The sequence below is a fragment of the Panthera leo genome, chromosome C1 (assembly GCF_018350215.1).
Source record: "Panthera leo isolate Ple1 chromosome C1, P.leo_Ple1_pat1.1, whole genome shotgun sequence".
Taxonomy (NCBI): Eukaryota; Metazoa; Chordata; class Mammalia; order Carnivora; family Felidae; genus Panthera; species Panthera leo.
In genome coordinates, this window is record NC_056686.1 from 42,226,308 (window position 1) to 42,238,974 (window position 12,667).

The window sequence follows — 12,667 nt, forward strand, 5'->3', positions numbered from 1 at the left end:
AAAAAAGGATTTAAAATCTGTCAAATAATTTTAACATTTCTCTTATCTCTGTTGACATCTATAGATAGCCTTTTTTCATTTTGAGATCTTATGATAAGTGATTCCTTGGTATAATCGATTTTTGATTGACATCTAGACATTTGAAGTATTATGGGACTTTTCTGTTTTAGTTTGTGTCCCTGACACCATTCCATTGAGGAAGGTAGAGGCCTTGTTATTGCCTACCTTGTTATTGCCAGATTGGGGTATATATTCTGGTTCCCCTCTTGACTTCTGTTGACACCCAAGACATGGGGCTTCTCAGTACAGTTATGCAAGGGATGGAGTTCTGTTCCCCACTAGGATTCTACTGATATCTTCCTAGCAGAGAGGGATGTGACTACCTCATTTCTCTTCCCATTTGACTTCCACTGACATTTTGGGGTGAGGTGGCCTCATTACTGTTGGGCATTGGTGAAAGACTTGACTCCTCATCAGGCTGTGTATGAGACTATCCCAGCAGGGAGGGGGAGGGCACCTCATTACTGCCAGATGGATGTGAAAGTCCAAGCTCCCTGGATGGTATCCACTGCCATCAGAGGGGAGAAACTGGTTCTTATCACCCAACAAGGATGAGAGACCTGGCTTCCTACTCAGCCTTCTCTAATACCTTCCTGTGGGGAGATTGGGGCAACTAGTTACAGGTAAGGAGGGTAAAAGTCTAGGCCCCCCGCTTGGCATATGATGGTATGGGTGAGGGTGGGACCACAGTCTTTTCTGTGGTGGTTGGCTAAAGTAAAGTAGTTACTGCCTATACGTTTTCTGTCCAGGGGTGCATGGCTGTCTCAGTCACTGGAACATATGACTCTTGATCTTGGGGTTGTGAGTTTGAGCCCCACACTGGGTATAGAGATTACTTAAAAAAATTAAATCTTTAAAATAAAATAAAAGTTTTCTGTCTTGTTAGGTTGCTTTCTTCCTGGTTCTTTAGCTAGAATGAACAGATTTGGGGGGGAGCTTTTTTTTTTTTTGGTCCCTGTCTGCATTTCTGGGTTGCCAACTTCTTCAACTTTAAGAGGGATATATGGGGCAAGGAAAAAAACTTCAGGAACTTCATCATGTCATTCATTGGGTCCCAAGGTCCCTAGCTGATCTGCTTTTCTTCTCTTTAAGCATGATCTAGCCCCAACTCACCTTACCATCTTGTTTCTTGTCTTTCCCCACTTGCATGCTTAAATCTCTGAGCATATCTCATTCCTCTTCCCCTCTTTATTAGGGAAACGTAGCTCTACCCTTTCTTATGTTCAAGCAGTGTAGAACTACTTGCCATTTCCTAACTATTTTTGTGCTTTCACATCTCTGAGGTCTTTGGGAGGGCATTTTTTAATTGAGATAAAAGTGACATATAACATATTAGTTGAAGTGTACAACATGATTTGATATATGTATGCTAAGACTTTGTTTATGCTGTTTATTCTTTCAATACCACTCACCTATCTGCATCCTTGAATTTTTCTTCATCTTTGAAGGACTTACTCAAAGATCATCTCTTCAATTGAATCTTTCTAGGTCTTCAGGCATAATGAGTTGCTTCCTTTTCTTTGTTTTCATGGTACTTTGTACTTAGCTCTGGTATACCATATACTTCAGTTTGTTACCATTGTTTGAGACTTCTACTCCATGGAATTTTGAATTCTTTGAGTTTAGGGACATATCCTATTTTTCTTTGTATATACATTTCATAGTGTATAATTATTTGGCATATAATAATTGTTTGGCATATAATAATTGCTTAATAATTGTTCAATGGCTGGAAACTTACCATGAATTAATTAATTAAATTAACTCCCCTGAAATAGAATTGAGGGGGTTTAAGACTGTCTCTAGAATGGCACTGCTCAAAGAAATACAACATAAGCCACAAATGTGAGTCATATATGAAATTAAAAAAAAAAATTAACATTTATTCCTTTTTGAGAACAGAGAGAGACAGAGTGAGAGTAGGGGAGGGGCAGAGAGAGAGGGAGACACAGAATCTGAAGCAAGCTCCAGGCTCTGAGATGTCAGCACAGAGCCAATGTGGGGCTCGAACTCACAAACCGTGAGATCATGACATGAGCCAAAGTCGGACACTTAACCTACTGAGCCACCCAGGCACCCCATGAAATTTTAAATTTACAAGTGACCACGTTTAAAAAGTAGAAACATGAAACTAATTCATATTTTTATTCAATCTAATATATCCAAAATAACATTTCAGCATATAGTCAGTAAGAAAATTATTAGTGAGATATTTTTCATCTTTTGTACTATATCTTCAGAATCTAGTGTGTATTTTACACTTACAGCATCCCTCAGTTTGGACTATCTGCATGTCAAGTGCTCAATAACTGTGTGTGCTAAGTAGCTACTGTATTGGACAGCACAATAATTCCACAATAATGGAATTCTTTTTTTTTAAGTTTATTTATTTATTTTGAGAAACAGAGTGGGAGAAGGGCAGAGAGAGAGAAAGGGAGAGAGAGAATCCCAAGCAGGTTTCATGCTACCAGCACAGAGCTCAGTGTAGGGCTCCATCTCACAAACTTGTGAGATCATGACCTGAGCTGAGATCAAGGTTAACTCTCAATTTACTGAGCCACCCAGGTGCCCCTGTAATTCTTAATATATAGTCATTTTTGTCCACTGTGACAGGTAAAGGTTTTCCTTGAGTTTAACTCTTTAACCATAAATAAGTCTGCAAAATCCACTAGAAGGCAGTGCTCCCTTAAAAGAAAAAAACAAAAACAAAAAAACTTTCGTTCTAATTTAAGGGTGACAGGCTGACCGCCCAAGTTCTATCTTTAGTATGAGTCTGCTGAAGTACCACTTAGAGTTTTTCCCTTGACTCCAGGCTATTTATTTACCTTGTCCCAACTATTCACTTACCCCAGACTATTCTTAGGCCACCTTATATTGGCATGGCCATTATTTCTTTCACAGTAAATGTTGTTTAATTGATTCATGATATTGTTGAGATAGATGTGGTTCCAAAGCATCATATACTTCTGGCACTATTAAGATCAGGTAGATCTCTAAGGGAGTTTAAAAAGTTGCTGTATCCACTTTGAATTCATCTGACGGAAAGGGGTTATAACCTCTAGATACTTTTAATAAAATTTCAGATCTAGCCAGTGGTTCAATGAATTATAGACATGCATGTGGTAAATATATGTGTGTATATATATGTTTGTATGTATAATAATGTGTTATAGTGAAATTGAAGAATAAACTCATAATGTAGTGGTAACAAATTAATCCCCCAGATTGAATAGCTTAACACAAAATTTATTTATACTTCACTTATGGTACATAAATGGTGCAAGTACATGGAGGGTTCCTCTCCATGGTTGCCCTTGGATCCAGCCTGATGGAGACTCCACTCTCAGAAAACTATACTGTCTAGAACTTGAAGATTCCTCATTTGTCATGCAGGAAAAGATAACATGGGAAATCATGCACTGACTCTCGGGTCTTTCAGCCTAAAGCCCATTGGCCAGAACTAGGCACATGGTCCCATCTAACGCTAAGGGTGGGCTGGAAAATGTAGTTCTCTCTGTGTCCAAGAAGGCAAGTAGAACCAGATTTTAGTGAATATCTGTAGTATCTACCACAGTCCTGATTCTGCCACTTGCTAGCTCTCTGATCTTGGAAAGCCACTTTTCTGAGCCCCAGTTTAGTCATCTATAAGTTGTAGATAATAATATTTTTATCTTGTGGAATTGTTAACATATATTAAATGAAATACTGTTACATGGATGTGTTTTGGAAATTTAAAGTATGCTGGAAATTTTAGCAATTCTTTAATCATTTTTTGAAATTAAGTGCTGCTTTTTTTTTTTCCAGGTCTACTGAATGATGGAACTGTAGGTATTTTCAGGGGCAACCAGATGCGCTTAAAGCGAGCTTGCATTCGCAAAGCCAAGATCTCTGCCGTTGCTTTCCGGAAAGCCTTCTGCCACCACAAGTTAGTGGAACTTGATGCCACAGGTGTGAATGCTGACATCACAATTACAGACATCATCAGTGGGCTTGGCAGTAACAAATGGATCCAGCAAAATCTCCAGTGCCTAGTGCTGAACTCATTAACTCTCTCCCTCGAAGATCCTTATGAGCGGTGCTTCAGCCGGCTTTCTGGCCTTCGAGCATTAAGCATCACTAACGTTCTCTTTTATAATGAAGACCTGGCTGAAGTTGCCTCGTTGCCAAGATTAGAGAGCCTGGATATTTCTAACACCTCGATCACAGACATCACAGCTTTGCTGGCCTGCAAAGACCGACTCAAGTCTCTAACCATGCACCACTTGAAATGTTTAAAAATGACAACTACCCAGATATTGGATGTTGTTCGGGAACTGAAACATCTGAATCATCTTGATATTTCAGATGATAAACAGTTTACATCAGACATAGCTCTTCGCTTACTAGAACAAAAGGACATCCTACCCAACCTTGTCTCACTAGATGTTTCTGGGAGAAAGCATGTGACAGATAAAGCTGTTGAAGCCTTTATACAACAACGGCCCAGCATGCAGTTTGTAGGTTTGCTGGCCACTGATGCAGGTTACTCTGAATTCCTCACCGGCGAAGGACATTTGAAGGTTAGACTTTAAAAATGTATTATTTTGTCAGGCTGACCAATGTCTTAGTTTGCATAAAACTCCACTAAGATGAATGTCTAACAATATATGGAACATGTTTGTGAAAGAGGGTGTTGTATAGTGGAAAGGCCTTGCTTTAGAGTGAGAGAGTTCCGATAAAAATCCTAGCTTACTTGCTTCATGACTCAGAGCAAGCTATGGATGTAACTTTTTGGGTTTCCATTTCTTTATTTGTAAAGCAGATATTCTTACAGAATTCTTCTGAAAATTAATAGTCATATATGTAAAGTGCAAGTCCTAGTAGGCCCTGGATAAATGATCATTTTCATGCTGGTAATGTTTAGACATTTTGAACCACTGAAACATACCATTTCTAATGGGTTGCTTTAAAAAACTCCTTGTTGAATTGGTATCCATTGGGAAGTCAAGTTCTCCAAGGAGATCTTTACTGTAGAAATGGTGGAATTTTGCTTTTCTTAAGGTTTTTCATGCCTAATAGTTTAAATTCATCTGCTTGGTACAGCTTGGGATTGAAAGATGAAAAAGATACAGGATCTGCCTCCAAGGAGCTAAGTCTGACAGGAATGGTGATGGTACAATCCTCAACAACTGTAAAGCCAAGGATCAGTGTAATTGCTGTAAGAGTAGGAGAAATTTCTTCTAGCTGGAGAATCTGGGACTTGATGGAAAAAATAGTATCTGAGTCAGACCTTGAAGGATAGAATAATGGCAAGTTTAAGAAAAACTAATATTTTTCTAATATACACTGTATCCTCTAAATGCTTTACATTGATAGGTATTAGCTCCCCCCACCCCCATTTTATAGATGAGAAACAGACTCATAGAAATTACATGATTTTATAGTTAGTTAGAACCAACAACTGGATTTATGTTTAATTCCAGAGCCCCATTTTTTTCCCCCTACTGCCAACACTACTTAAGCAGAAGCATCTTTTGATCCCACCTGGAGCAGAGTCAGGGATGGCCTAGAAGCGGATACTGTGACCCAAATGGCAAGGTATCTTTTTTGAGTAACCAGCATTGACTCAAAAAAGGAGAAGGAAAAGTTAGTTGTAAACATCTTATGAACATCTCAGTTCTTAAATTATTTGTAAATTTAGACCTTAAGAAATAGAATGTAAAAAATGATTTTGAGTCACTCTTTTTATTCATTCAATGTTTATGTGCCTCCGTGCACTAGGCACTGTGCTGGACATGGGGATTTGATGGTGAGACCAGACTGATGTGATCTTGCCCTCATGGAGCTTGTAATTTAGTGAGGGAGTCAGACAATCAAATATCATATGCCAACAGTGTGTGTGTGCTTTAAGTATATATACACACACATACACATTTAAATACATGTTTAAATATATATCACGTACATATATATATTTTTATATATACTATATATACACACACATATATATGCTTTAAACTTTATTGTGCTAAGAATCTGGAAGATACACAGTATTATGTATGAGAATGTTCAACAAACTTGATTTAATTTAGGCTTCTGTAAAGAATTAAAAAAACTTTTTTTTTAATGTTTATTTTTGAGTGACAGAGAGAGTGCAAGCAGGAGAGGGACAAGAGAGAGAGGGAATCAAAGAATCTGAATCAGGCTCCAGGCTCTGAGCTGGCAGCACAGAGCCTGACATGGAGCTTGAACCCACGAACTATGAGATCAAGACCTGAGCTGAAGTCAGATGCTTAACCAACTGAGCCACCCAGGTGCCCCTTCTCTAAAGTTTGTTTATTTATTTTGAGAGAGAGAGAGGGGGAAGGAGGGAGGGAGGGTGGGAGAGAGAGAGAGAGAGAGAGAGAGAGAGAGAAAGCGGGGGAAGGGCAGCGAGAGGAGAGAATCCCAAGTAAGCTCCAAACGGTCAGCACAGAGCCCAATGTGGGGCTTAAACTCATGAACTGTGAGATCATGACCTGAACCAAAATCAAGTATTGGATGTTTAACTGACTGAGCCACCCAGGTACTCCGAGTAGGTGTAAATCTTAAGGATGAGTAGGTTGGTAGAGGACATTCTAGACAGAATAATATATGTAAATATATGTAATAGGAAGGAGCATGGTACATCCAAGGTACTAAAGAAGGCCGCTGTGGCTAGAACGCAACAGTAGAAAGTCATAAAGCAATGAGATAAGGCTGGAGAAGTAGGCATCAGGGCCAGACTTGGAAAGATCGCATAAGCCAGGTTCAGGGCAACAAGAAGTGTGAGGACCTTACTTAACAACTTGTTATGGAACAAGACAGATGTTTAGCACAGGGCTTGTTGATGAAGGAAATATAAAAATGTAAATCACTATTGTAATGTTACAAATTGCTGCCTAGCAAATTGCCCTGATAGTAAAGAATGGCAAAAATTAGAAGAGAAGAAATCCCTGTGTGCTGAGAATTGAGGGAGAATTTCCCAGAAAAGGTGAGCTTGACCTGTGTCCTGAAGGATGGAAGGAATGTGTTCCTGGTACATTAAGCTAAATAATATTCTCAAGGCAAAAATCCTACCAGAGGATCTGGTGTGATACCAGAGCAGTAAAATTTTTGCTAATTCTTTTTAAAAACCAAAAGACTCTTCAGTGAATTAGCCTAAGTCACAAAATTGAGGCTAGTAGGACATCTGTATTCCATAATGCCTCTGTGAAAACAAGTTTGATTTCACAAACAGAACGGTTATTGCTTTGAAATCTTGGCCATATGAAGCACCTACTTTATTTGCTATTATTGTCTAGTTTCTACCTCTGTAAACATTGAAGCAGTGATTCTCAACCTGGACTACAATTAAAATCATCTGGAGTATAATTATGTGAGGTGATGGATATGTTAACCAACCTTATCATGGTAATCATTTCACAGTATATACATGTATTAAACGATCATGTTGTGTACCTTAAACTTATACAGTGATATATATCAATTATATCTTGATAAAGCTGGAAAAAAAATTTAAGTTTTGTTTATTTAAGTAATCTACACCCAATGTGGGGCTCAAACTCACAACCCTGAGATCAAGAGTCGCTTGCTACTCTGACTGCGACAGCCAGGCAACCCTGGAAAAAATTTTTGATTAAAAGAAATCACTTGTAGAGCTTTAACAATTAAATCAGAACCACAGGGAAGTGGGGCTCAGGCATCAGTATTTTTTTAAAGCTCCCGAGGTGATTGCAATATACAGCTAAAGTTGAGAATCGTTTTAAAATAATTTTTTTTTTTTAAAAAAAAGGACATCATGGGGTGGGGGGCGCCTGGCTGGGTTAATTGGGAGAGCATGCAACTCTTGATCTCAGGGTCATGAGGCCTAGCCCCACATTGGGTGTAGAGATTATTTTAAAAAAAGAAACATACTTAAAGAGATCATTGGAACTTCTGCCCTTTATTCAACTATATTCAAAAATTGATGTTCCTTTTAAGTTATTTGTTTACTAATTTGAGAACTGAAAAATAGTCATGTTAAGGAAGGAGAGCCGAGATTACCAAATCTCTTTTTTAAAAATAGTCCAGTGTAGGGGCGCACCTGGGTGGCTCAGCTATTAAGCGTCCAACTCTTGGTTTCAGCTCAGGTCATGATCTCACGGTTTCTTGAGTACAAGCCCTGTGTCAGGCTCCATGCTGACAGGGCGGAACCTGCTTGGGATTCTCTCTCTCCCTCTTTCTCTTCCCCTCCCCTACTTGCACTGTCTCTGTCTCTCTCAAAATAAATTTAAAAGACTTAAAATTTTTTAAAAAATCGCCCAGTTAAGCAAAGTTGATGAAAAACTTGTCTGAAATGATTGTCTTAGTAGTGTGATGCTTTAAATTAGTTGAGGTTGGCTTTTTGGCTTTACGTGCCTCAGTTTTTTAGGCTACACTAAAGAATGTAAGAAATAGAAACACTGTGACTCTCCAGTATTCCTTATAAGGCATTATGTGGTACTCTGAGTTGGTGGTTATAAGAACAAGTGGTTTGTTTATCACACTTTCATGTATATTACTTAGTTGGATTTCTTGACTCTCTGAGAGAGGTATTATTGCCCTCAGTGAGAGGGAATGGCTTTAAGGGTTACAACCAACTGATACTAGAGTCTGCCTTTGTGTTGGGCTATTTGATGCCAAAGCATGTGTCCTTTCCACTACATCTCATTGTCTGTATTTGAGAATCTTAAGTACTTTCCTACTTACCATAGAATTTCTGTCGTCAGTATTTCCCCACCAAATTTGCTCTCCTGTCACCATCAGCTTCCTGAATCTTCCATTTTTCCACAACTACCATCTTTTCTTTTCTTTTTTTTTTTTTTCTTTTCTTTTCTTTTCTCTTCTCTTCTTTTCTTTTTTTTTCTCTTCTCTTCTCTTCTCTTCTCTTCTCTTCTCTTCTTTCCTTTTCTTTTCTTTTCTTTTCTTTTCTTTTCTTTTCTTTTCTTTTCTCTTCTCTTCTTAGAAAGAAAGCATGAATGGGGAAGAGGGACAAAGGGTGAAAGACAGAATCTTAAGCAGACTCCACATGCATGGAGCCTGACATGGGGCTTGATCTCACAACTGTGGGATCATGACGTGAGCTGAAATCAAGAGTTGGACACTCAACCAACTAAGCCACCCAGGTGCCCCTCCACAACTAGGATTTGTTGGCCATCTCATTCCCAGACTTTGGGGTAATCTAGCATGCTGTGGTTCCCAGTCCCTGAGAATCACTGGAAATGTGCTAAATCCAATATTAGTTCTTAGTCTTTATCTTATTTGATCTAAGGTGGTATTTGTCACAGTTGATGTTATGCTCCTTTTTTTTTTTTAATGTTTATTTTTTGAGAGAGAGAGAGAGAGAGAGAAAGAGAGACAGAATGTGAATGGGGGAGGGGCAGAGAGAGAGAGAGAGAGAGAGAGAGAGAGAGAGAGAGGGAGACACGGAATCCGAAGCAAGCTCCAGACTCTGGGCTGTCAGCACAGAGCCCGACGTGGGGCTCGAACCCACGAACCGCGAGATCATGACCTGAGCCAAAGTCAGACGCTTAACTGGCTGAGCTACCCAGGAGCCCCTGATGTTATCCTCCTTGAAATACTTATTTTTACTCAGCTTCCTGGGTATCACTCTTGTCTTGTTTTTATAAAAAACTCTTCTTCCTCTCCCAGGTCTCTAAATATTGGAGTGTTCCTTTTCTTGGTCCTTAAATCTATATGCTAAACTTCTCCCTTGAACTAAGACCCCTATATTGAACTGTAATAATCAACATTCAGTGAAGATCTATATAAGTTTTTAGGCAGAAGAGTTGATCCATTTCAAAAAACATTTACTAAGTACTTTTATTTATTTATTTATTTATTTATTTATTTATTTATTAAAAACCCCGAACAGCTCTTTATATGTACTGGGAAGGACTGATCTCAAAAGTATATTGCTAAGTGAAAAACACACAGTTTTGAATAGAGCATACAGGAAGCAACTTATGTAATAACAAGTACAGGCACATGTATGTATATGTTTGTAATGGATTGAATGTGTCATCCCCAAAATTCATATATTGAAACCTTAATCCCATTGTGGTGGTATTTGGAGGTGGGGCCTTTGGGAGGTAATTAGGCCATGGGGGTAGAGCCCTCATAAATGGGAATAGTGCCCTTATTTAAGGCTGGAGAGCTAGCTAGCCCTCCTTCTACCATATGAAGATATGAGAAGTCTGTAATCTGTAACTCAGAATAAGGGCCTTCACGAGAATCCAACCATGCTGGCACCTCGATCTTGTACCTCCAGGCTCCAGAACTTGGTAATTTTTTTTTAAATTAAGTTTATTTATTTTGAGAAAAAGAGTGGGGAAGGGGCAGAGAGAGAGGGAGAAAGAGAATCCCAAAATGAGATGAGGGGCTCTATCTCAAAGCCATGAAATCAATCATGACCTGAGCTGATATCAGGAGGCAGACACTTAATAGAGCCACCCAGGCACCCCTAGTTATTTATTTATTTATTTATTTATTTATTTATTTATTTATTTATTTATTTTTATTTTTTTTTTTAATGTTTATTTATTTTTTAGACAGAGAGAGAAAACAGAGGAGGGTTAAAGAGAGAGGGAGACAGAGGATCCAAAGCAGGCTCTGTACTGACAGCAGAGAGCCTGATGTCAACACGAGATCAAGACCTGAGCTGAAGTCAGACATTTAACCACTGAGTCACCAAGGCTCTCTGAACTTGGTAATTTTTTATACAGGAATCACTTTAGGTCATCTGCCATAATGAACCCCTTTCTCCCACAGCATCAATCTCCCCTCCTGGCGTTCTGGGCTGCCCGTGTTCTCTCAGTTGTAAATTCAGGAACAGCTTCAAAGACAGTCTCCTACTGAGTACTTTTTAAAGATGTCTGAGTTAGTACCTCTGCCCTTGAGGAATTCTATTCTAGTGGAGAGGATACAGATAAATTTTAAAATAGCTTTAATTCAGTGTGGAAGATGCTATAATAGAGTTATATACAGAGTGCTATAAGAAAATTTTTCCTTAGGGGCTCCTGGTTGTCTTAGTCTGTTAAGTGTCTGGACTCTTGAAATCCACTTAAGTCATAATCTCACGGCTGTGAGATCAAGCCCCGCATCAGTCTCTGTGCTGACAACATGGAGCCTGCTTGGAATTCTCTTTCTCCCTTTCTCTCTGTCTCTCCCCTGCTTGCTTTCTCTCAAGATAAACATTTAAGAACAAAAAAGGAAAGAAAAGGAAAATTTTCCTTAGAATATAAATTTTAATTTTACTCAGTATATTAAATATTAACAAGGCTTAATTTAGTGGTTGAGGACATTTTCTCTGTTTTAACCTGGGTGGCTCAGTCATTTAAATGTCTGACTCTTGATTTTGGCTCAGGTCATGGTCTCATGGTTGGTGAGATTGAGCTCCTGTCAGCCTGCTTGGGATTCTTGGTGTCCCTCTCTCTTTGCCCCCTGCCCCTCCCCCCCATCCCTGGCTTGCATTCTTGACAAACATACAAACACACACCTTAAATTAATTAATTAATTTGTTTGAGAAACTAATACATACAGGTACTTGTTTTTTATCATCTAGCATATGAACTTGACTTAACTGAAGATGCTTATAGTTTGAGGAGCCAGACTACTTGATTTGAAGGTTTATCACTGGCTAGAGAAGTATTGATCACTGAATAAAACATACATGCAGTGAAATTTGTTTAGAGTATTTAATTCCCAGTAACAAAAACCCTTTAATTTTACATTCAAAGATAACTTGAGGCTGTATTTCATATAGATATTAAAAAGTAGTTGAATCAACCAGATGTGAGTAAATCAAGTATTACTGAAATCATTGTTATACATTTTCTACATTTTCCTGCTTATAATCCTTTTTATTTTACATAATATTTTAATGTCTTTCTAAATCTAAGAAAATCTAAGAAAAAGTTTAGGATGATTAAAAAAGAACTGAACACTTAGAAATTTTTCATTATTCAATAACCATTTATATATGTGAGTACATAATCAAGACCAATATGTATGTGTGTATATTTTACATAGTTTAAAAAGAATTTGTAAAAAAACTTCCCTTGTTATTTCTACAGTCTTATAAATGCTTAATATGTGCTCTTGTGTCAATTGGCACACATCTGTCCTGTAGTCTATCTTCCAGCTTAAAGAGATTAGCTCCTTGAATGACAGATAGAGGTTGTTTTTGCTTTTTTTTTTTTTTTTTTTTACCTTAATGTGAATAAGACAGATGTCAAGACCATAAATAACAAATGTGTAGCTTAAGAAGGTGCAAATAAGGTGAACACACTTGAGGCCATTACTCAGGTTAATAAATAGAACTTTTCAGCTACCCTGAAGTTCTGTGCCCCATCTAGATCACCACTCCCTCTTTCTCCACAAAAGTAACCTCTTTCCTGACTTGAATAATATGTCCTTGCTTTGTTTTTTCAATTTTTTAAATGTTTTATTCATTTTTTGAGAAAGAGAGAGACAGAGTATGAATGGGGAAGGGGCAGAAAGAAAGGGAGACACAGAATCTGAAGCAGGCTCCAGACTCCGAGCTGTTAGCACAGACCCCGATGTGGGGCTCGAACTCACAAACCGTGAG

The 12,667-nt window shown here is 38.3% G+C and overlaps 1 protein-coding gene across 2 annotated transcripts in view; it reads left to right on the forward strand.

Annotated features, from left to right (window-relative positions):
* Window positions 1-12,667, forward strand: part of ZYG11B (zyg-11 family member B, cell cycle regulator) — a 91,871-nt gene that overhangs the window by 32,545 nt on the left and 46,659 nt on the right. For both annotated transcript variants that reach the window (XM_042951324.1, XM_042951325.1), the window contains exon 3: window positions 3,865-4,619. In XM_042951324.1, the coding sequence (XP_042807258.1) occupies window positions 3,865-4,619 (755 nt within the window). The remainder of the gene's footprint in view (window positions 1-3,864; window positions 4,620-12,667) is intronic.